The sequence below is a fragment of the Ambystoma mexicanum genome, chromosome 3q (assembly GCF_040938575.1).
Source record: "Ambystoma mexicanum isolate Mex_15411 chromosome 3q, UKY_AmexF1_1, whole genome shotgun sequence".
NCBI lineage: Eukaryota > Metazoa > Chordata > Amphibia > Caudata > Ambystomatidae > Ambystoma > Ambystoma mexicanum.
The window spans coordinates 1,135,524,779-1,135,549,543 of NC_090926.1; the positions used below are offsets into that span (position 1 = coordinate 1,135,524,779).

The 24,765-nt window shown below is 46.5% G+C and overlaps 1 protein-coding gene across 2 annotated transcripts in view; it reads right to left on the bottom strand.

The window, feature by feature from the left end:
• LOC138447681 (adhesion G protein-coupled receptor E1-like) overlaps positions 1–24,765 on the bottom strand; it is a 927,425-nt gene that overhangs the window by 13,750 nt on the left and 888,910 nt on the right. For both annotated transcript variants that reach the window (XM_069603948.1, XM_069603946.1), the window contains one exon: positions 20,257–20,425. In XM_069603948.1, coding sequence (XP_069460049.1) covers positions 20,257–20,425 — 169 coding nt within the window. The remainder of the gene's footprint in view (positions 1–20,256; positions 20,426–24,765) is intronic.

Below are 24,765 nucleotides of genomic sequence, written 5' to 3' on the forward strand. Positions count from 1 at the left end.
CCCAGCCTCCCTCCTCCTCCTCCTCCCCCTGTGCATTCTGAGTTGTGTGCCACAGGGCTGTGCATCTCTTTCTCTTCTCTTACCCCTTTCTCCTCCACCTACCTTCTTCGCACCCTTTGTGGTGCTCTCTGTCTCTCCCATCTACTCTAACACAGACCTCCCTATCGCTGATACCTACACCAGTGCTTCCTCCAGACAGACTCTCACTGACATCTTCTTTGTTGTCCCCCCTCCAGACCTCTGGACCCTCCATATAGTCTCTGTTCTCTCTCCTATCTCCTCCTCTCCCATTAACGGTAGCACTAGGTGGGCGATCCTCTTGGCCCCCTTCCACTCCTCCAAGACATCGTTAATGTCTATCTGAACGGCCCAATCTCCTCCTGTTTGATAGGCATTTCCCGCGTCTTATCAACTGCCTCCCTTCTCCTGCTTCTCCTTCTGCTACCTCTCTGGCATCCTCATCTTCCTCCTCTGCCCACCCTCGGGCCCCTCTACCACCTCCGCAGGGTGTACCTCAAGCCTGTAAACCCTCCACTAAAGTCTTTCAAATGTGGCAACCTGCTTCACGTCGCTACTCTCAACTCTTGTTCTGCTGTCAAACAATTCTCTGACATCTGTCACCTCCTTGAAGAACTCGACCTAGATGTCGCACCACGATATGGGTTAAGGCCAGTTCTGTCACAAGTTTTGACACTCTCCTCCCTGTGGTCTACAAGACCCTCTCTGAACCCAGAACCAACAGTCCTGTAGGTGGAGTAGCCCTAACCTTTGTGGAGTGGGATTAAGCCTCTGTCATCCCTATGCAGTCCTACTCCTCCTTTGAATGTCTGGTCTGCAGGCTCTCTATCTCTCCTGGCCTCTCTCTAACTGTGGCCACTATCTACAGCCAGGTTGTCCTCTTCATCTCTGAATGTGCCGACCTTTCCTCTTGTCTCCTTGCCTCTACGTCTGAGACGTCCCCTCCTCAGAGATCTCAACATCCACCTGGATGCTTCTAATCCCTCCTCTGGGCTTTTCCACAACCTCTACGATACTCTCTCTCTTTCCATTCTGTCCTCTGGGCCCAACACACTCTGCCGGACATACTTTGGATGTTCTCATCACCTCAGACATCCCCCTCTCTAAACCCTCTCACCACTCCCCTCTCTTGGGCTGACCACTTTCTACTCTCCTCTCATCTGAAACACTCTATCCCTCAGGCAAAGATCCCCGTCCCCCAGCACTGCCACCTACCTTCCCGGTCATTTAGCCCATGAAGCGTGTATCAGTGGATGCCTTTGCTTCTACTTTCTCTGCTTTCTGCTCCTACTCTTAAAGCTGACTCACACCCTGATGCAGCCCTTTCTAATCTGCATCTTTCTTTTTCCAACACCGTGGACATCCTTGCCCCTGTCATGAGAATCCGGCTGAAGTCTACCTCCAAGTGCAACTCTTCGTATGATTCCGACCTCGCCGTCCTGAAACGCAAGTGCAGTGTGGCTGAGAGGAAGTGGAGGGCTTTGGGCGCAACCTCTGACAAACTGGCCTGCCGCCTGCTTCAAAGGCAATACACACTCTGTCCTGTCCAATAATAGAGCACACATGCAGGCCTGCATCTCTTCGGCCTCTAACAACACAGCCGAACTCTTTAACATCTGCAAGGAACTGGTCAATCCTGTTGCAGTCTCTACCTCTCCTGCTCCCTCACAGGCCCTCTGTATGGCTCTGGCCTCTCAGTTCTCTGCTAAAACTCAGGACATCGTGTCCTCTATCTCCTCTTCTTCTCTCATCCCCCCATTTGCCATCCTTCCTTCTCTCCCTCTACTTTCTCCTCTTTCTCTCTGACAACACCTGACAAGGTTTCTAGGCAAGTCTGATCTATGAAAGTTTCGTCCAAACAGTTGCTCCCCTGGTCTTCCAGAACCATCAAGGAGCATATTGACACCCTCACTCCAGCCTCGGCCAATTTCTGAAATCACTCTTTTACCACTGGAACTTTACCATCTCCCCTTAAGCACTCCCTTGTGCACCCCCTCCACAAGAAGCCGTATGCCGATCCTACCTGGCCGGCAAAATATCGCCCAATCTCCATCACCCCTTTCCTGGGCAAACTCTTCGAAAAGCTGGCCATCTCCCAGCTTACCCTCCACAATGAATCTGTTGGCTGTCTCTATGACCATAAGTCTGGCTTCAGAGCTGCCAGAGGCTCAGAAACTGCCCTTCTGAATACCCGTGAAGATCTGCTCTCTAACCTTCATTCCAGCATTCCTTCTGTCCTCATCCTCCTTGATCTTTCCTCTTCTTTTAACAAAGTCAACCACACCATCCTGATCAATCGACTCTGTGAGAACCTGGGCATCACATATCAGGCCCTGGAGTGGCTGGCCTCCTTCCTCTTGGACCACCTCTCTCTAACCTGGTATCCTTTGGCCCACCTCTACCTTCTCAGGGCTGGAGAGATACGATCCCTGGGCTTGAGGTCAAGGACAAGACTCGCAGTACTGTTCTGGATTAGTTGCAGAGGGCGAAGAGTAGAGGCAGGCAGATTTAGAAAGAGGCTGTTGCAGTGGTCCAGCCTAGGGAGGACCAGCGAGCTTCTGGGGGAAAGTGAGAAAAGGAAGAATACCTCTCAGGAGGTGCAGCTGATAGTGTGACTTCTTAGAGATGTCAGAGATGGGAGTAGAGAAGGAGAGGGTTCCTAGCCTCACAGGAAGGTGCAGCTAGAGGGCGCAGCATGGCCAGCTAGAGTGAAAGAGGGAAGGCGGGAGCAGGTGTCCCAATGAGGAGGATCTCAGTCTTATTGGCATCAAGGCAGAGATCATTGGAGACACACCATTCCTGAATTGCAGACAGGCAGTCAGGTATGAGAGAAGGAGCAGTAGAGGCTGAGGGGAGCATGAAGGAGAGCTGGATGTCATCTGCATAACACTGAAAGTTAGAACAGAAGGTAGAGATGCGGTGGGCCAGAGGTGCCAGGTAGTGGTTAAAGAGCCAGGGAGAGAGGTTAGACCCATGGGAAACACCACAAGTAGAGAGAGAAATAGAAGTGAGGAAAGACCCAAGTTGGACCTGGGTGGGGTGATCTGAGAGAAAGGAGGTCAACCAATCTAGGGTCTTTTCAGAGATGCCCAGGTTGTCATGGAGGCAATTGAGCAGGATGGCGTGGTTGACCGTTGTGAAAGCAGAGGCTAGATCAAGGAGAATAAGGACAGAAGGAAGGTTAGAGTATAGATTAGAGAGCAAGTCTTCACTGGTGTTCAGGAGAGCAGTTTACGTGCTTGTGCTGCTCTGAAGCCAGACTGGTGGTCATGGAGACAACCAACAGATTCAGTATGTGGATTAAACTGGAAGATGGCCAACTTTTCCAGGAGTTTGCCCAGGAAAGGAGTGATGGAGATCTGGCAGTATTTTGCCGCAGAAGAAGGATGGGAAGAGGGCTTCTTAAGGAGGGGGGTGCACAAGGGAGTGGCTTAGGGGGAGGGGAAGGTTCAAGTGACAAAAGTGTGATTGCAGAAATCGGCCTGCGTAGGAATGACAGAAGCAGGGATACACTCTGGGAAGTTAAGGGCTGCTCCCCCTCCAGGATGGTTGGTTCTGGGTTCTTAGAGGATCTTGTAGCCATCAGGGAGAAGAGTGTCAAAACTGGTGACAGAGCTGGCCATGAACCAAGTCTCGGTGAGACCAAGTACATCCAAATCAAGCTCTTCAAGGAGACGGCAGATGCCTGAGAAGTGTTTGACAGCAGAGCAAGAGGTAAGAGTAGCGACGTGGAGCAGATTGCCACCTTTGCAGGGCTTCCATGGAGGGGTACACACATGAAATACGCCCTGCAGAGTGTTATAGTGGCCCGAGAATGGGCAGAGGAGGAAGGAGGCGATGGCAAAGAAGAAGAAGAGGGTGCCGGAGAGGTGGCGGAGGAAGGAGAAGGCAGATCGGCCAGAGAAGCAGAGGAGGGTGCCAGAGGGAGGAGGCAACAGAGTGGCAAAGGAGGTAGCTGAGGGTGCCAGAGAGGTAGTGGAGGAAGGAGGTGGCAGAGGAGCAAGAGAGGGGTGGGTAGGAATAGCAGGAGAAGGAAGAAAGTCTCTGCTTAGAGCAAGGGCTCCTCATATTAAAGCTGGCTGAAATACAGACCACAACTATAATTTACCCTAAGGATACCTGCACTCTAATGTAGGTACAATACTCACCAATCCAGCATACAGCATGGTAGAAATCTATAAGAATTATAAGGAAAGACTGGCAATTTCCAGAGTGGAGCTTTCAAACTTATTCCAAAGGTTTAACGGAGCGGAGTGGCTGGCGGGCCGGCTGTTTCCAGCTGCAGAGAAGATGGGAGGTAGAGACCTGTGCTCTAAGCAGAATCAGATGTGATAAATCATTCAGGCAGCAGACGGCAGAGTGAAGCAGAGCGGCTGACGGGGCAGGCTGTTCCCTGTTGCAGGGAAGATGGAGGTGGAGCTGTTCCCCAGCTACGGGAACTGGGGGAGTTGCCATAAATCATCAACGCTGCAGACAGGGGTGCAGCTGGTGGGATAGGCTGTTCCCTTCTGCAGGGACAATGGAGGTGGAACCCTGTGCTCTAAGCAGCTTCAGCTACCATAACACATCAACGCCGCCAACCGTGGAGCAGAGCGGCCGGCGGCCAGGCTGTTCCCGTGCTGGGTCCCCGGTGGGCTGTGCAGAGTCGTAGTGCCGCAGAGCTGGCTGCAATCATGTGGGAGACGCTTGAGTGGCTGGAGTGGCACCTATGTGACTTGGAAATTACAACGAGGGCACCGGATTATGCTGGAGTTGGTGTTGATTGTCTACCTGCGTTGCTGTGGAGGACGCTCACTGTGACTATATGACGGCTTATTCCAACAGCTGTCCATGGGCAGGGTTCCTCCCTGGCTGGCACCTGCTGCCTCGCTCGCATTTCCTGCATGTTCTTTAAGCTACAGACCATTGCCTGTTCCTGCATTTATGCTCTATGTTTGGACGTTGACATTGAACAGTCTAAGTACTTGGATATAGCTGGTTGATTTTTCGTGTTTTAAAGATGTGCTTTTTCCCACTGTTACTTTGTTGAGGGGAGGCTTGTTTTTGTCCAGCAACTATTTTGCTCATTTCTTTGCTGGACACTTTTTTTGACCTCATTATGGACTATCATTGCCATTTCTTTCTTGTTGGTTTCTTATGTCTTCTTTTCTCTCTGTCTTCTTTCCCGTTCCGGGTATTCATTGCTATCAATTCATTCTAGATACCAACCATGGCGAAGGCACTCTTGAAATAAAACAAAATAAACTTCCCATTTACTTACGATTTGAACCCAATTAGTTGAAATTCAGAAAAGCTTGAAAAACCCAGCTTTTGGGGGAAGGAATTCCCTGAGGAATGGACTATTCTCCTCCATTAACAGGTTTCCCACCTGCACTTATCCACGTGCCAGCGCATACCACGTTCCCGTGAATATCTATAAATGTTGATCTTTCTTAAGTTGTGGATGTCTGCTACACACCTTTAATGCAGTATGCCTTCATTTCCCTTGTGAGTTTGGCATCCTGGGCTGTTACCGTTTCCTATGTTCTTCCCCCTTGGTTCAGTTGGGAAATAATTAACTTACTATCCGTTTGAAGGTGTTTAGCTATCTAGTGAAAATCACCCTTGAGCCAAAGGGAGACTTCAGCTGACCAGATGTCATTGGTGGACAATGCATAATGGGCACTGGTTGTGGACCCTCCCATTGTGTAAAGGCTGTTACTATTATGTCATGCACAGCCCCCATTTCTGGAGCAGTCTGCAGGACAAAATAATAATCTACTGGACCAACGCCTTGAACACCCTCATTGCGGGCACTGTTCAAAGTGGAGACCTGCAAGACATCTATCCCAGAGCCAGTAGACCTTTAATCTCAATGCCCTTATGTTGTTCTATGGACCTTGCCTGAGACAGGACTCAGGGAGGGAAATGTCAATAAACTTCCCTGCTTACTGCTTGAAACTGAGGGACCTGAGGTGTGTGACATTTCTTAAAAATTAGATTCATTTAAAAATGTCTGTGAATGAATGCAGTTTCTCTGTGAACGAGTGCAGTTTCTGTGTGAATGTGAGCACATGTGTGTCAGCGTGTGTGTGGATTGCGTATGTTGTAATTGTTACAGTGGTAGCACTTGTGTTCTTGGGAAAAGATAACAAAAGTGTATCATGGTGGGTGCCTTACAAAAGTAACAACAAATAAATAATGAAATGCATTTGTGTGGTGCTAGTACTGCATTATAGGGATGGGTCAACGCCAGTACATTCTTACGTTGGTACTACTGCATTATTTGAAACACCAATAGATGTGTATTTTCAAAAGGGCAGCGCTCTATTAATGGGTAAAGATAACACAAGAGTATTCTTACAGTGGCAGCACTACATTACTGGGCAACAATTGCAAGAGTGTATGCTTACAGTGGCAGTACCGCATTATTGGGTAAAGCTAATGCATTATTGGTTAGAAATAAAACACACATATTCTTACAGTGGCCGTACTGCATCACAAGGAAAAGATAATAAGAGTACATTATTAGAATCAAAGTACCTTACTTGGAAAAGCCAACATGAGTATATTCTTTTTATGGTTCTACTGGCAATATGAGACAAAACCAAAAAAAGTGTGCTCCTGCAGTGGCAATGTTTTCATTATCGGGCGCAGCCATCATGAATGTTTTATAACAGTTGCAATGTTTGCATTTTGGCAAACAGTAAACATGAGTGTGTTCTTACAGTGGCAATGCCACATGTATTGACACAGCAAGCATGACAGTGTCTTCTCACAATTACATCGTTACACTACAGCATTGGAATATATTTGGACAGCCAGCAAATTTACTGGCATGTATGGAATATATTGTGGGCAAAGGAATCATGAGGTGAGTTTTACAGTGACAATGCTGGCATATATTATCGGCAAAGCCATTCTAAAAATGTGGTGGAAAATGCTCTTGCATACTTTTGGCGTCCTAGCATCAGTTGGTTCTTTTTCACAATTCGCCATACAGAACTGATACTAAATTGAATGGCCTTTTACCCAATTTTCTCAAAAGGGTGCTGTAAAAGGCACATTTTAAACCCATTATTTCAAACGGAAACCTGCATAACCTACCATGATTCATTTGGGATCGCACTCTGATCAGTTGTCCAAGCTCATTAGCGACAAATGTGTGTGCCCATTCAGTGAAATAATCATGAGCAACTACTTCAAGATACGAGAGGACAAGGTGAGTGGGTGATGAACCGTGTAATCACCTGCACTGGGCCTGTGTTTATATTATTGATGAGGGGTTCAGAAACGCATGCAGCATGTGTCTTGGTCGGGGGGCCACACTCTAAGTGCCCGGGAGGGTTCACTTGGAGAAAAGAAGGACAAAAGACAACTTTGCGCTTGCGGTGTTGGTCAAGGAGTTCTCTCATTGTGTTTTGTTTGTTGGTAATGTCACAGCTCATTCCGTATATACAAGTAGCGCTGCGTCAGTGTCTGACCTGTCCTTGCGACAGGTTACAATTATAATCATAAAATCATTAGTGCATTGGTGAAAGGACAGAACAGCCAACACGTGTTTCGACCTAAGGGTCTTTATAAAGGCTGTGGCAGTTGGTGAAATATTATTTTACCAGAGTGTCAAAGGGAATTCACATTGATTGATTCAAGATCATGTTTTCATTACTCAGTGTAGAACACGGTTCAAAATGGTGATACATACATGATGTAAAAATCCATGATTCATGGGCATATCCACATACATACAAGTAACATTGATTGAGGCCAATCGGTGTGGTAGTGGAATAAGCGGAAGGAGGGCAGAGAGGGAAGAAGGGAGGAAAACAAGATTAGCAAAAGGTGGTTTAAGTTTCTGTATTTCTGTTAAGTAACAGGTGGGCAGGTGGTGGTGTTGTGGGGTCCCTAGTATACAATGGCACAATGGTGGTCCACATATGTGGTGGGAGCCTAAATGTGACATTTCTCTGAGGTGATTAGGTCATGCGTCACTAAAAGCAATGAGCCTTTGCCTGCGTGTGGTTGGATTGTTTGACAATATGAAAGAGGTGACTCATAGAGGAAGTGATTACATATATGGTTTAAATTATACGTCTCATGTACAGATTGGGATCGGTTGGGCAATGATTTGTGCCTCTGGACTGGATCGAACCCTGTGGGATTGGGTTAGGGGATTTGCTAGGCTGGTGATGGTGGTGCATACAGGGGGTCTCGTCATGCCTTACCAAGGTGGTTTCAATATGTTGTGCCCTGCTTGGGGTTGGTCAGATGGTTCTGGGGTCCAAGGTTTTGCACAAAGTGTAGACGCGTGAAATTCGGTGAGAAGATAAATGAATTGGAGAAGTATGAATGAACACTGTGTTCATTGGATATGGGAGCGACTGGTCTGTTCCGGTGGTCTGCTCCCAATTAGCTGAAGATTCAATATTAGAATGAATGCTGCTACTTACTAGCTTGAGAACTGGTTGTTGAGCGGTTTGGATAATTGCAGGATTCTGCAGTTTTTTGTTAGTGGTTCACTGATCGAGTTCCTCAAAGGCTCTAATCCTGCTGTTTGTTTAAACTGCTAGTGATCTAAGAGTGGAGAAGAGACATTGCTTGCTTCTCCGCTTATACAGCCAGCGTGGGTCTTGTACCCCGTATGATACGAGTTTAGTCTAAGTCGGCATATTCATAGTATTTATAGATTCCATTGATGGTCATACCTAATTGCATTGGGAAATTATATCATGGGCGGGCCCCCACTTCAGAAGGAGGCCGCTCAGGTAATTGTAAAGAGTGTGGGCAGTGCGGTGTGCGCGAGTGGTATACATCAGGGGGAGGAAGCCATCATACAGACATACCCAAGAGGGTTCTGTGAAAGGGGTGGCTGACTGCAGCAGCCACCCTTGTGTACAAAGTGCAGTTTTATATGTTGTATGTTATTGTTCATGTTTATTGTAAGTGTTATGTAGGGTAGTATATGTATTTCTAATCATTAGGAATGTTACATGGTGGGACCTTATGGGAACATGTTAAGTGAGTGGTTAAATGTTAAGTAGGTGGTTGATATATTATATATTGAATATATACGGGAGTAGAGGGGAAAGATTTAGAGGGTGTAAAAACCCTGGCAGTAGGCAGGTGATGGAAGGGGCTGCCTGCCTGTCTGAAGCCGCCTAGGATGTTGGACAATCCATGGAGGCAATTGTCTGTCCTCACAGTACACTGGGTCGTACCAGGCATTAGGCAGGGGGCCTATTACATCAGACCCACTCTGTGAGTCTCTCTGTGAACTGAGTGTGGGATGAAGGAGCAGATTCCCCATTTAGAGGGAACGCATGCCAGGAGAATTGTAGGTAGGGAATTAGAAATGACGGATTAGGAAGGTTTGAGATTTTTTAAATAAAGAGGGGCCTCCGTTGCCATCTATATAAATTCTACCTTAGTGTCTGTGTTGTGAGAAACCTGATGGCTTTCTTACTTATGGATCCCGGGATTCTTTGTCCAGGTGGCCCGGGCATGGCCATCGCCTTTGGAACCAGACCCTGGGGGTGGACCAGTGAGGGAGGATCCCTCGAGCAGAGGGTCCTTGGGGACAGTTGGAGGAATGCCCTCGGGAGAGATGTGGTATTCCCCCCTTTCAGACAAACCCCTACTCGACACTTCTTCCACCTTTATAGGTTGTTAGAAATTCTGTCCCATTGCCCCTCCCCAATTCCACCAGGTACTAAATTAAAGGGATGCCTAGGAGAAGAAATATATCCCTATCCGACATCACCTTAGTCATTATGGGACATTATCATCTAAAATCCATTCCCTTGCAACCACACATCTGCCCCTTCACCCTGACAAACACTTACAGATGTTTCCCTCCATCATTAGAGAAAACTACACCTCCCATACTTCCTCCCAATTGCCTTCTTTCCAAACTACTGGGATGAAAAAGAAGAGAAACAGAGTTATGAAGATTGCCCATACGAACCAATGTACCATGGATTTCTATGGGTTGTCTGCATCTTGTCCCATTAACGAGGACAGGCAGGGTCAGGCCTCCCTTTTCAACCACCCACACCTGACTCCAATTAACATTCCACTTCAGTATAAAAGGTGGAGCACTGAGACATACTTTGAGCGAACTGGGGATGCAGTGTGGACCAGAGGAGCTGAAGAGCAGAGGAGAGTTGCGAGAGAACCCTGGAAGGGAGCTGAGGGCCAAGACGCTGATCCTCTGTTGTTCAAGGGCTGCAGCAGGGCAGAGGAGCTGTGCCTTCAAAGAGCCAGAGAGGGCAGATCATATCCTGCTGACTCTGTCCACAGAAGTACTCGTTTCCCCTGGGCATATGAAGAGAAGACCAAGTGCCTGAGGGGCAGGTGGGAAGACCCTGACCTCAACCCAGAGAGCTCCAAAGAAGTTGCTCGCCAGAGCTGTGCTAACCGGGTGAGTCTCATGGCAAGAGAGAGGAAATCCCAGTGAGCGCGTGTGTGGCTGGAGTGGGAACCTGAGCATTGAATTTCAGAAAGAAAGCAGGAAATAAAAAGGCCCATGAAAGACATTATGGGACGAGTACCATAAGGCATAGGAAACGCTAAAGAAGAAAGCTACGGGAAGGGAACCCTGAGAAAGTAAAGTGAAACTGTTTGAGCCAGAAAGATGGGAACCAAGGAAAGAAATTGAAAGTGAGTTAGTGGAAGTGAGTTTGTGCTGAATAGCTTGGAACTTTTTTGTTGGTGCTGCAAACGCAGGGGATTGACCTAGAACTGGGGAAAACAGATACCCAAGAGGTCAAAACCCTTAACTTTGAGACAGAGTTTGTGAATGCCAAGCAGGCTCTGGAAGGCCCAGCCAGCTACCACAGGTGTACTCGCATAGCAGAGTGTGCCCATACGTCAGGTGCTCCACCCCACCCAGGTGTTGCACAACCTGGGCAAGAATCTTTTGATGCCATTCTGTCATCCTTTTGTTTCCCACTGAACTAAGAAGAAGCATTACATATACTACATGGAAAGCTAATTTCCCTCTCCATAGAGGATCTCTGAGTATTTTCATGTGCTCCTCAGTCTTGGGAAGATTCCACCCCTCCCTTTAGGCCAGGTTCCACTTGTTGCCAAATGTTATAAAGTGCAATAAATAAATGCATGTTGCTGGTATTGGTGCAATAAATCCAGAAAGACATATCATGTATTGTTGCACAATCATGTACAAAGTCGCCCAAATGGCGAAGGACAGTGTCTCTCAGTGTCTGACATCCCGTGAGAAGGTGCATAGCTGTCTCAAGACAGTCTGGGGATTTACGGAGACGACATATACGCTTGTCCGTAGGGATTTTCTCCCAAGCCTCTCTGATATACAAAGTAGGTAATTGCTCTAGTCTAAACAGGATGATGAAGCGTCTAAGTTTCCTGGAGGGGCAGAGAGACAAGTAAGCTTGAGGCTTCATGAAATTATACAGCCGATATTTGACAAAATGATATGTCTGAAGATTACTTATGTGCGCAAAATTCTCTAGCCAGTCCCATCTGTCTATTTTATTACCTAATGCATGTATGGTTTCTTTTGTGACCATAGTCCCTCTGTGTATCCAGCCAATATCAGTAAAAAATTCAACCATATTTTTATTGAAGGGTGAGGTGGGATATTTTTTGATCACCTCCTGGTGGATCACAGATAGAAGGGGGTTACTAGAGTCGCTTATCATCTTGAGGTGGAAACCAGCTCTTTTCGTCATAACCATAGCCGTGATGGAGGGAAGGCCCAGCTCTAATCTAATCAGTGCCATCGGTATCCCTGGAGGTAGTCCCAAGATTTGTCTCCAGAACTTGCCCTCCAACACTTGTAACCACCCTAGATCCATAGTATGCAGTGATTCAAGTCCGTAAACGATCATGGGTGCAAACACTTGAATGTAAAGATGATGCGTCCCCCATAAGGTGAAACCACCCTGCTTGTTTGTAAAGGAGGAGATAAGCGAGGTGACTTGCATTGCTCTTGTGATTCGCCCCTGTCTACAAAGTGCGTAGTCGCCTAGGGGCTCAATGTCAACTCCTAAGTAGCGGTAGGATGGAGCGTAAGGTATAAGGTTACCATGTACCATCAGATTCACGCGAGTTGCTCTTTTGCTCGTGAATCTTAGTACTTTTGTCTTATCCAGGTTGATCACTAGGCCATTAATTCTGGTGTAGTCCCAGAGAGAAGTAGCAAAACGTCTTAAGCCACCTATGGTGTTATCAAAGATAACCAAATCGTCGGCATATGCAAGTACTGTGCAAGGTGCTTCCCCGACTTTAGGTGGACAATTGTCAACCTCAGCTAGGGCTGCCGGGATGTCGTACACATACAGGTTGTAAATAAGGGGTGCAGTAACGCATCCCTGCTTTACCCCACTGTCTTGCGTCACCTTTCGAGTTAAGTGTCCTTCCTGATTTAGTCTAAGGCATGTGGTAGTGTTGTGATGGAGTAATTTTAAGTAATATAACAAACCTGTCGGGCATCCCAATTTTTCTAGCTTGGCCCATAGTCTCCCTCGGGGGATAGAGTCAAATGCAGCCTTGAAGTCAATGTATAAAGCGTACACCGGGGGCTGCCCCTTGCTAAGTGCCCATGTGCGCAGTATATCCATGACCAAGAGGTTATATGCGGTGGAGAAATCCCGCCTAAACCCGCATTGGAATCTACTGAGTATTTTTGAATTGTCCACCCATTTTTGCAGCTCACTGAGTAGCAACGAGGCAAATAGCTTACCAGAGATATCTAACATGGATAATAGCCTATAATTATTAGGATCCAAACGGCTACCTTTTTTGAATACCGGAATAAGATTTGCCGTTTGCCATGATCTGGGGATTGCCCCCTGCTCTAATATTTTATTAAAAAGTAGCGCAAACAAGTCGGCCCAAAATAGAGGATGGCTCTTAATCACTATATTGGCTAGTCCATTGGGTCCGGGAGATCTAGAGGACTTAAGGGCCACTATTTTGTTCGTTATTGCCTCTACAGAGATGTCAAAGGGCAACGGAGAAGGAGCCTTCACCGTAGAGCTACTCAAGGTTTCTATTCCCCCTAAGTTCCGATCTAATAGGAACTTTTCCCATGCCTCCTTACTTATTGGGTTAACTAAGGGGGCTTTGGCCTTCTCTCTGTTCCCGTTTAGGAGCGACCAAATGCCGCGAGAGTTTCTAGTGCAGATCGTTTGTACTAGCTTCTGATACCTGATGTTTTTTTCAGAGCTCTTGATATATTTGATGTCTGCTCTGTATCGATTTTTAATTATCTTTAGTTTCTCCCGGTATAAGGCTCCAGGTAAGTTCATCGGTTTCAGACCTCGAATAGCCGCTCTGAGGCCTCTCTTAGCGTCCCTAATTTCCCTGTTGAACGGGGGTATGCACCCCCCTATCTTTAGCATATGACCCTTATTGGCCATAGCATGCTGGCCTGAGAATTTGGATATCCAGTCCTCAATCTCATTGATCGACATGTGTTCAAACTCAAGGAAATCTGGAATGGCCGTAGATTTAAGTGCTTCCGTAGCAGAGCTTATATTTCTCTCGGACCATACAATTCTGGAACCTGCACAGTTGGTTTGGATACTGCCTATATTAGGAGGTACAGATGAGGTGATAGGGATGCATAAAGTGCACTGTAGCGATGCGTGGTCGCTCCATTCGTTATGCTTTACGGCCATGTCAGTAACTCTTGTCTGTAGCTCGGGGCACATGAATATATAGTCTAACGTGCTAAAAGAGGCACCGTTAGACCAAGTGTGTTTCCCCGGTCGATCTCCCCTGGTACGACCGTTGATCATGGCCATGTCCCAAGCTCCAAACAATTGCAACCAGCCTAGCCCTTCAGCTTCTCTCTTTCCATGGGTCATTTCACACCTGGTGTTAAGGTCAGGATTAGAGGGTATGGATGTTTCATCAGTCATATGGCAGTTAAAGTCGCCCATGACCATCACGGCCACATTTCCATCTCTCAGCCACCAGGAAGACAACAGGTCCTGGATCGCCTCCTGTAGCGAATCACGCATCAATTCTGCTGGGGGGTTGTAAAGATTGATTACTAGATATCTTCCCAGGCCTCTTTCGTTGTATAGTTCAACTTCTACTGCCAGGAGCTGCTCCTCGGCTTTACACTGTATCTTACGAGATGTAAACGCATTCATTACCCCAGTTAGAAGCCCCCCATAGGGACGGCCCGTACTGCCACGTTTAGCCTCCGCTTGGTATATAACAAAGCCGTCAAGTAACAGTGGGTCGAGAGACCATGTCTCTTGGAGACAGATACAGCTATGTTGTGACAGTAGGTCTACCGAGCCCTCAGATCTCAGAAGATGAGAAAAGCCTCTGCAGTTCCAAGAAAGTAATGATAAACATCAGTGGTTCTTTAGCATTTGCGGGATAGATTCTAGCAATGATTTCAAGGCTTGCTGTATTTCAGCCAGTGCAAGGCTATCCCCGCTCCCCCATTTTAGGTACAGTCTCAGCCGGCACTGAGGGCGTAATGTCTTCTGGTTTTGACAAGAGGTCCCTCTCTGTAGGATCCACATCAATCTCAATGTCCACTGCCATCATGTCCTCTTTGTGATTCCTAATTAACTGCGCCGTAGTCGGGAAGGTACAATGTATGGCCGAGACGTTGGGATTAGGACAGCCAAGTGGTTCAATGAAAAAAAAATCCTCAGATTTTAAAACACGCAGTTGGGGTATGAGGTTAGTCTAGTGAGCAACTCAGAGCGTACTAACCAGGGGTTTTTGCCGCTGGGGTATAAGTTCTTAATGAAGGAGATGCGATTAGTAGTTGTGTCATTCGCTGCTCTCTTCAGATCCAGTGATGGTGGCTCCCCGGGTTCCCCTGACGCCTGTGTCTCGAGCACATACTCCGGCTGTGTATAAATGCTGGTTTCCTGATCAGGCTCTTCGCACAGCACAGATGTGTCATTATCGTCCACTTCAGTAGCCTTCTCTTCAGGTATCAGCCAATCTGACAAAGGGCCCTTAGTCCTAGCCGCCCGCTGGGCTGCTCTCACCATTCTTTTCCTGGCCTTTCTAGACCGTGTCTCCGGTGCTGATTTGGGATCCAATGTGGGAGATTGGGCACCTATAGCCACTGGCTTATTCTTCAGTGCCTTTTTTGCCAGTCTGCACTGTTTGCGTGTAAGGGGGGGCTGGGGACTATGTTCCTTCTCCCGTTCATCCCCCTCTTCTAGAGGTGTCTCAATTAAGCTGTTATTATTGGATAAATTTGGCCCCTCGTTTTCTTCCATCTCCACATCATGCTCATTAATCGCGTCTGTTGTAAATAGTGCAGCTGAAAAATTCATTTCAGCCTCTTCTCGTGGAAGGCCTTTGGAGCCTAAGGCCATAGTAATAGCGTTGGTGTTGGCCAGGATACGTCCCGACATCTGTAACAGTATCTTGAGGGCAAATTGCAGGGCCGCCACCGATGATTGAAGCTCAATTATCTTTGATGGACTAGGGTGAAGGTCGATGTTATCTGCCGTTAAGTTATCTGGATCGTCCTCCATCGACGTCATTAGTAAGTCGGGGGATGCAGATAATCGTCCGCTCCTTTCCGGCGAGAGGTGTTCCCCTGTGGAATTATTCATGCTACTATCTTTAGTAGGGATTATGCCACTGTTTGGCTTCATCGGAGTTTGGGTCTGCATCCCTTTGTGTATGGTCAGGCATAGATCAAGAAGGGAGTTGTTATCTATGTCATCGAAATTAGAGGTGTTTAAGGAGATGCCATCGTTGTGTGTCGGTGCTGTCGTGTCCTCGATTACTGTAGAGTTAATGGCAGGGAGAGGATTCACCGGGAAGAATTCGGTTATAGCCCCTTGCATCACTGGTAGGGCATTTTTAGCGTTCTTTTTGGGTTTTCCCCCTTTCTTTGGGCACTCTTTGGATTCCTTAATGGATGGGCACTTATTTTTGCGTAAATTGTATATCGAGTGGGGGGGCTCTTCTGCCCCGCTGCATGTCTGTGTTGTAATTCTCTTCGCTTTCCAGATTAAAGGTAGAGAGGTCCGATATTTGCGTGGTGAGGTGATTCCCCTCAGTCCACGTGGGGGGGCAAAGTTGCTTTTCCGCTTTTCCTGTGGGCCCCCCTTGTCAATCGACCCTGGGGCTATAGGGCCCGTCTCTTGGGATCGGGCCCTCAGTCACTAAGTCATGATGGTAGGTTCCCCTTCTTCCCCGGTACAACTCAGGGTAGGGTAAGTTAGTACTTGGTACCTCTGCACCACTTGTAGGTGCCTCACTGTCTCCTCTGACTCCGGCCCCTCCTCCTATCGAGGGGAGTGGTTAGTCAGGTGAGGGAACTGCCGTCTGCCCCCCTCAGGTTCTGGGGGGGTGCTGGAGGTACCGCACCACCTCTTTCAGGAGGCTCCTTATAGGGTCCCTTTAATAAAGGGGGCCAATTGCCCAGGGCCACCCCTGGCTTAAAGCCAATGACAGTGGGGCCATGAGAGTCAGACACCACTGGGAGCTTCGCTCGCCGCCGTGCCGTGGTGTGCGATATTTGGCACAATTCCGGAGCAACCCGGAACACGGCGCGGCGCGATTCGGCTCTCACCTCTCACCTGATTCCTTGTAAGCGGGGCCTCTCCTTCTATCTGTCCTTCTCCCATGCTATCTCCACGCTTTTCTCCCAGCGTTGTTCTCCGTTGTTCTCCGCACTGCCTTGCCCGCGCACTCAAGCGAGACGGGCTGCTGGCAGCCGGAAAGAAAGAAAGCAGGAAATAAAAAGGCCCATGAAAGACATTATGGGACGAGTACCATAAGGCATAGGAAACGCTAAAGAAGAAAGCTACGGGAAGGGAACCCTGAGAAAGTAAAGTGAAACTGTTTGAGCCAGAAAGAGGGGAACCAAGGAAAGAAATTGAAAGTGAGTTAGTGGAAGTGAGTTTGTGCTGAATAGCTTGGAACTTTTTTGTTGGTGCTGCAAACGCAGGGGATTGACCTAGAATTGGGGAAAACGGACACCCAAGAGGTCAAAACCCTGAACTTTGAGACAGATTTCGTGATGCCAAGCAGCTCTGGAAGGCCCAGCCAGCTACCACAGGTGTACTCGCATAGCAGAGTGTGCCCATACGTCAAGTGCTCCACCCCACCCACGTGTTGCACAACCTGGGCAAGAATCTTTTGATGCCATTCTGTCATCCTTTTGTTTCCCACTGATTTTCTGTTTGTATTACATTTCCCTATTTCACTTGTATGGTATTAGAGTGAGGGCAGGTAATAGGTTTTGTAGGTTCATTGTTATTACTTTGGACTAACAACGGACTAGTCTGTTTTCTTATTATTTAGATGGCAGAGTTTGCTCCCATCTTTAGTGTTAGGGCAAGACAGGAGTTCTTCCAATCACCTTTTGAAGTAAATAAAACTGGTGATTTGTATCTTTTGTGTCCTCATCCTTCTTGTGATACCATGTCTGCCTCACAGTGTCCAGTTAAATAAGGTGGGAACTTAGGGAGCATCCCATCTTCTGTTAACAGCTATTTTACAGGTGCAGCGCCCCACCCTATCCAGCTGGCCTGTGGGTTGGTAGTTCCAGTGGGGACTGTCCCTGGTATGAGGTGAGGGAAGTGTGCATCCCTTGCCTGGATCAGGGCTGGAAACCTCCACTTTACTTCCAAACTCGGGCTTCAGCGGTGCTGTAACAATGGTGGAAATTCCGTTATTGGCACATTTTTGGCAGTAACAGATTTACCGCCATTTTTACTGCGCCGCCAAACTCAAAATGAGATCCAATATTATTACTGGAAAGGGACCATCATAAAGCAATGATAGCTGAAGAACAGTGTAATAATATCACTGAGAAGAACATTGTAGCAGTTAGTGAAAATAAGGAGGATATAATATCAGAACAAGTGACCATTCAAGTGAGGAAGTAACCTAAGCATTAGTAGTGAAGTAATCAGTGTTAGGAAGGTTTCCCTAAAGTCCTACTGGTAGTAAGACTTTAGTAAGCTCTCTCAGTGGTTTGTAGATCCCCAACTCTTAGTATCAGTATGTACTAGCTCGGGACCTTGGTAGAATGGCAGAGCAGTCAGGCTTATCTAAAGAGGAAGATGTGAGCTGTAGGCAAGTACACTGAACCTTAGCTAGACATGCACATCAAAGAAACGTTTACACTTATAATTTATATAAAATTATATATGTATTATATATACAGCAGAATCACTTTAAATACTTTAGACGTTTTCCACAAGAACACTTCAGAATACTTGAGAATATGCTTCAAAGGACACTTTCACTTTTGTGTTCGCTTGCGGTTACATTTGTAGCAACGTTAGAAAGGGAAAAGACAATGTTATCGTATTATCGGTTATTACGCGCACCTGTAGTTTTTAACAGTTCATACAGTAATACATTTACTCTGCAAACACATATAGTAAAGTCACTTAAAGGGAGCAAAATAGTTAGTTAGTGTAACATTAGATGGTTCAAGGTTCTAGAGAGGGTTTCCTTGCCCAAGAAAGTATTTTAAGTCCCAAAACGCAACCCTAGCTAAAGGCAGTTCGGAGAGGGCTCAATGTCTTGACAAGCAGCAGAATACGAAGAGTTCCTGAGGATTTCTTCCAATCTCTAGTGTTATAGAAGCAGCAAGTTAACAACTAACAAGTGAGACCTGTAAAAGGACTCAATTAAGGGAAACAAGCAGCGGCTTGAGTCGGAGGTAAGAGGGGGTTACCCTGGACACCACTTGGTGCACTCCAACGTTCTGGAGCAACTTCTTGGAATCAGGTAAGCAATGACTTTTTCCCCACAGTACCTTAGGTAAGAAGAAAATGTTTGTGCTGGATGCTCCGCAATGTTGCTGCTATGGACACCACCTCCGGATTCCTTGGTCTGATGACTGAAGGCAGCACAATGGCCGTGGTCTCTCAGCAGCAGTCTGGAGGGAGGACCAGGGTCATGACATTCTGCAACTTCTTGGTTCACTCTGCGGTTTTGATGCATTTTCTGCAGCACAAACAAAGGACACAGTCAATCTTCTTCGCTACGTGCAGTCCCGCACTGTGATGAGGGGGCTGGGTGGGTTGGATCGGATCTCTGGAATCTCCTTATGGGTTCAGCAAAGATTTGGATAGATTCGCAATTTCCACGACGATGCACTTGAAATGGGCAGCAGGTCTCATGGTATTGGGGTTCCGCAGCTCTGGAAACTTCTAGGACCTCGGGAGATGGTCAGGAGTCGTCCTTTTCAGAGCTCCTCTGTGGCATAGAAAACTGGGTCAGGACAGCAATGGTTACATCACAGCGTTGCAAAGAGTCTGCAGGCGTCTCTGGTAGTCTTCGTCTTCGGTTACTTCAGCTCCCAGTGGTCAACTAACTTTTCACTCCAGAAACCTCACCTTCTATACAGTTGCAGCAAACACTCCTCTGCAGTCTTTCTCAGCATTTTACAATCATGACAGCCTGACCCCCTGTGGGAGCTGGTCCTATTCAGGCACTCTGGCAAACAAAGGACGGATGGATGGAAGACTCCTGCTCCACTCCTGGGTGCCCAGACACTCTGGAGCTTAGGCGGGGACACCCACGGGTTCCTGCCAAAGGCAAAACACACACACTGACCTCCCCCTCCCAGAATGATAGAAGAACAGCCATGCTAGTAATGGCGAAAAAAGAAGAGAGACCCCAAGTTTGTACTTGGTGACCCTATAGTGCACTACAGAGGCTATGGACATAGTCTGCGGTATAAAAATGACACAATAGTTGGTAGAACATGTCCACCGCTACCAGTCCTAATAAGGAGATTGGCTATGTGACTTAAAAGTCACAAGAGCAGAGAGAAGGGGGATAGTAGGTATCACTTAGGCACTCCACTGAAGGTGGTGTGTGCCAGTCTCTCAGAATATAGAGTTTTGGGAGAGATACTAAGCATCTCTCTATCCTTAAGACCTGCAGTTACTCGAGGATATTTAAAGAATCGTAAAGGAGGACCTTAAGGGTCCCCAGCAACACTGCTCATAAGGATATGTGTGCTGCAGTAGTAAAACACAGATGCCTTCAAGAGCTCTGGAGCAGGCAGACTCCATAGTGCAGGTAGAATACAAAGAATGGAGTTTCAAAAGACAGAGCCCAAAAGAATGAATGAGTGGAAAAAGGCTCCACTCATTCAGGATTGAAATAAAAAAGTCCAGCAGTCCAGCAAAAAGGGATGGGGGTCTCACTAGGAGAGGGGATGAAGCATAAACATGATACAACTCCCTAACAATCAGCTAGAGAGCAGAGTCCATAATGATAAGTCCTGGATTATTAGGGAGGGGATATTACCTGCCGGTTGAGGATACAGTGAATCAGGAGGATGAAGGGTCCCTGGAGGCTGTTGACGATGGTGAATAGGTACGCCATGAACAAGGCAACGGATCCGATCTGAAAGATGCCGATAATCCATGGACAGCCCAGCACAAAGAGCTGAGCACTGGCTTTGAATGTCAGAAGCCTGGAATACAGACAAAGCACCAATGTGAAACGGGGAAGGAGTAGGTAAGAGGATTGTCTGGAAAACACTCCTAAATACAGTTTCCCAGTCATAGTCATGACCATTGATACTCGCCAAACATCACACGTCTGCTTCCAGAGATATGGTCACTGTCTTAAGATGGCTGGGTACCCTTTACTATAAATACAACTATCAATAGGAGAGCATTGCTGGGTAAGAGTTTTTAAGTGCAAACCATGTTCCATAGACACTATTAAAATATCCAGCAAGTTATTGACATTGTTGTCCAACAGTAGACAGTTTTACAGAAGAGTTGGAGGACCGTGACAATGAACAGGGGCAGAAATGAGAAAAAAGGAATGGGAAAAGGGGGCTAAGAAGAAGAGGAAAAGCGACTGTGACAAACAGGAGGGTCTGTGACAAGGAAGAAGGACAGTGAACAGAAAGAGAGACTGGGACGCGGACGAAGGACTGTGACAATGAAGAAGACGACCGATGGTGATGAAGCAAAGGGACTGTGACCAGGAAGACTACACATATGTTATTTAATTTATTATATTAAAATATATAATATTTATACATTAGTAAACTAAGCAGCAGTCTTCCTCGATGCAATCCGTTTTCCTCATTGAGAAAATGTATATACATATGTTTATAATTGTATTATCATTTAATGCATGTATAATAAAAAATAATTAAAGTATTATATTTATATATGTATATACATATCATTTTATATTACAATTTAGTAAATATGTTTCCTTTTTATTTATATTTTATTATCAATTGCATTTTGTTAATGATATTATATATGCATAAACATTTTATATCATATAATTATATTTATCAATTGCATACACATATAAGGAAATGATCTAATGAAAAATGAACTGTACACGCATCACTGCTCTCTTCAGCAAAAGCTGCCAGATGTTTATATTTAGATTTTATACCCATGATGTCTCATGTAGCGGTCAAGTGGCACAGCGAGCTCGCTTTGACATCTGTGCAGAGTCTGCTAAGGTTCGAATCCCGGCAGGGCCTAACTCAGCCTTTCCTCCGTCCGAGCTCGATAAATGAGTACCACACACCGTGGGTAATAATAAGCAGCGCTCAGATACCTGAGGGTTCATAGCGCTATATAAGCGCCTAATTATTATTATTATGTGTTAAATGAATCTAGTCGAGATAAGATGCACACACCTTAACTGCAAGAAAGAAAATGATTGAGGAAGAAATAAACAAAACTAACAAATGTGAATTCATCAAAAAAGGTGTGTTTCTACTGCTCTGCAGAATGCCAAACATTTAACTGGCCGGGCTTTCCAGAAACATGGCTCAGTACTGCAAATCTTCTAATGCCTCGGGTCTTCACCTTATAGGGTGGGCTTCAAAGTATGGACTGATGATCTGCTTTAAGAACTTGAGCTTGGACAAAAGGTTGAACATATTTTGAAGACATTTAAATATAAGCGAGAGAATATTGAAAGAAAATTCACTTGCGCACCAATTGCCTATGAAGCAGCCGTAACAATGGTAAGATTCCCTACTCTGAACAGGCCACAAACAAGTCAGACCCCTGAAATGTGTACACACCCTGAAGTTGTTTCACCTAAAAAGCTAGAAAGCTGGCGTATAGGGCATTGGTCCAGTCTAGTTTAGAATTCATGAGCGCAGCTACCATCATAGCTAGATATTTCTGAAGTTGAAAAGAAAGATATCGAAGCTGATTGCATTTTAAAACTGTCCTGATCTGGGATTTCATTCCAAGATCTGCATCCTGGATAACCAGAAGATTTTTTCCTTGCTGGCACATCAATTATTTACACCGAGAAGCCTTGGGGTGGGGACGAAGCATATTCATGTTTTTAGGACGAGATGAGGGCCAAGTAATTTAACCTTAGATTTTGCAGTGTTGAACCTTAACTCGCTGTCCCCCACTTCAGAAATATAATCCGATAGGGGATTAAAATCTGCCTGAGCTCCTTTGAAGAGCAACTATGTTTGCCTATAGAAGCGCAGGAGTGATAATCCCGTCCTTGTTGTCCTTTAATTTCAAGCAGGCTCATAGATAAACTTTAACAAGACGCCGCAACAAAACCGATGCATGGGGCTCCCCCTCCATCCAACTTGCAAAGATCACGACAAAAGATTTCTCAAGCTCACCCCTTTGTCTTTGACCAGAAATAAAAGCCAATAACCCTTCCAGGGATGTATCCCAGGCCAGAGTAAAAGAGGTGATTCTTCTGGATAGGAGAAGCCCGGTGTCCACTGGGTCGAACGCTGACCACAAGTGACATCATAAGCAGGGTCATTCTCCCCCCCTCTGTCTCAGCTAGGACATCATCCAAGACTGTAACCAGTGCTGTCTCCAGCCCTTAAATGGGGCAAAAGCCCACAGGATATTTTTGTTAGGCACAAAAGCTCAAAGCTGGTGAGCAGCTATTTTCTCTAAAATCCTGGTGGGTGTAGGAGAGGATCTAAGGTAGGATTCTTATGAAGGGGCTGTTTGGGGGAAAAGAACAGCCCTTTTGCAAAGAAGAATGAAGTAATCATTTTAAAGGTGGGCTAACAATAAAATGTGTCCTCTAATTAGAAAGCGGGTCAAAAAGATCGCAAGGGAGGGGTGTTGTCTGATGGATTCGCATTTGGACATCAAATTTACTGAGATCCACCACCATGTAAATGAAGAATTAGTTGAGAGCCTTCCTTTTTCCAGATGGTGTAACCACCTGCTTTATAGACCTTTAGTCTGGTATCAGATCGTAGTCATTTAGGGCGAAGTAAAGTTATTTTTGCTTCAGAGATTCCAATTTTGTAAAGGTGGAGTGTATTGTTTACTCTCTGCAGGTTGTTTTGGGTAAGGTACATTGCAGGCTTCAAGAAAGGCAGTTTTTCGGAACACCATACTGCATGGTATGTCAGTAGGGAGAGTGAGTGCCCCATGTATTGCTATAAATACTCTACCGCCAGTTTTGTTTTGGCACTGGCTACAGTCTCGACTAGATCTTTTAGAGAAGAATGTTTGCCTTTTGTTAACAAGTAAGAAGCTCTTAAAGGTACAAATTATCCAGCCATGCAACTGAGGCCATAGTCATCACTTTCATAGATATGGTCCATTATGAAGTCCCCTGATTAACTCTGGGGACATCCAGTGGGGTTACCAATGAGGCTAGGTGCCTCCAGTGCTGTTGGAGGTATTATGGGTAGGATCCCCAGATCAACCCAATTAGTGTCCATGAGCACTAAAGTCAATTTAGAGACACAGGGCCTCACTAGGACCTTGGTGGTAATTCGTCAGTAAATCGGGTGAATTACTGCAAAACTCATTTACCATTTCCACCACTCGGTGCTGTGTGCTTACCGCTGGAGAAACAATTTTGGAAGGCAGTGCAAATCTTCATTTTTGGAGTCCATAGTACTTTGACCTTAAAGTGGAGGATGTACATCCAGCAAGAAGGAACTAAAAGAGTAGCCTGCAGATGTGAGTGACAGTCACTAAATCCTTTTACAATCTTGCTCTTTAACATATTCCTTTCTCTGCTAGTATGCCTCAGTTCCTACTTCTCCCCCAACTTCCAGTGCTAGGCTGACGGCACACAACTCTTCTTCAAACTTCCTACTGACGCCCTTGCACCTTCCTTCTTCCCTGACTGCCTCTCTGCCATCCAGGTCTGGTGCACTGCCAATAATGACCTCTGCCTCAATGACAGCAAAACAGAGAGTCTCCCTATTGGGTCCCCTGCACCCTACTTCTTCCCTTCACTCTGCCTTCCTCCATGGGATCCCACCTGGCCCCCTCCTCTGAAGCCAGGAATCTCAGAGCCATCTTTGACTCCTCCCTTTCCTTCATCCCTCATATTCAGGACACTGTCAAGAAGTCCCACTTTCAGCTCTTCCTTCTCAAAGGAACTCTACCTTTCCTCACCTTCCACCAGAGACTTAATGTTACCCGTGCTCTGGTCCTCTCCAGGCTAGACTATTGCAATAGCCTCTTCCTTAATCTTCCTTCGTCCACCCTGCGACCCCTCCAGCTAACCCAGAATAGGGCAGCAAGACTTTTCCTTGGACTCAAGCCCAGGGACCGCATCTCTCCTGCCCTACAAAGCCTTCACTGGCTCTCGGTCTCAGCACGGATTAAATTCAAATCCCTCTGTATCATCCACGGGGCTATCTGGGGCCGGGGCCCACTCTATCTTAAACGCTTCCTGGCCAAATACTCCCCTTCTAGACTCCTGCGTTCCTCTGGCACCAACTCCCTGCGTGTGAAGCGGTTTGCTAAACAGAGAGCTGGTGGTCGATCACTTTCCTCTGCGGGCTCCCTTCTGTGGAATAGCCTC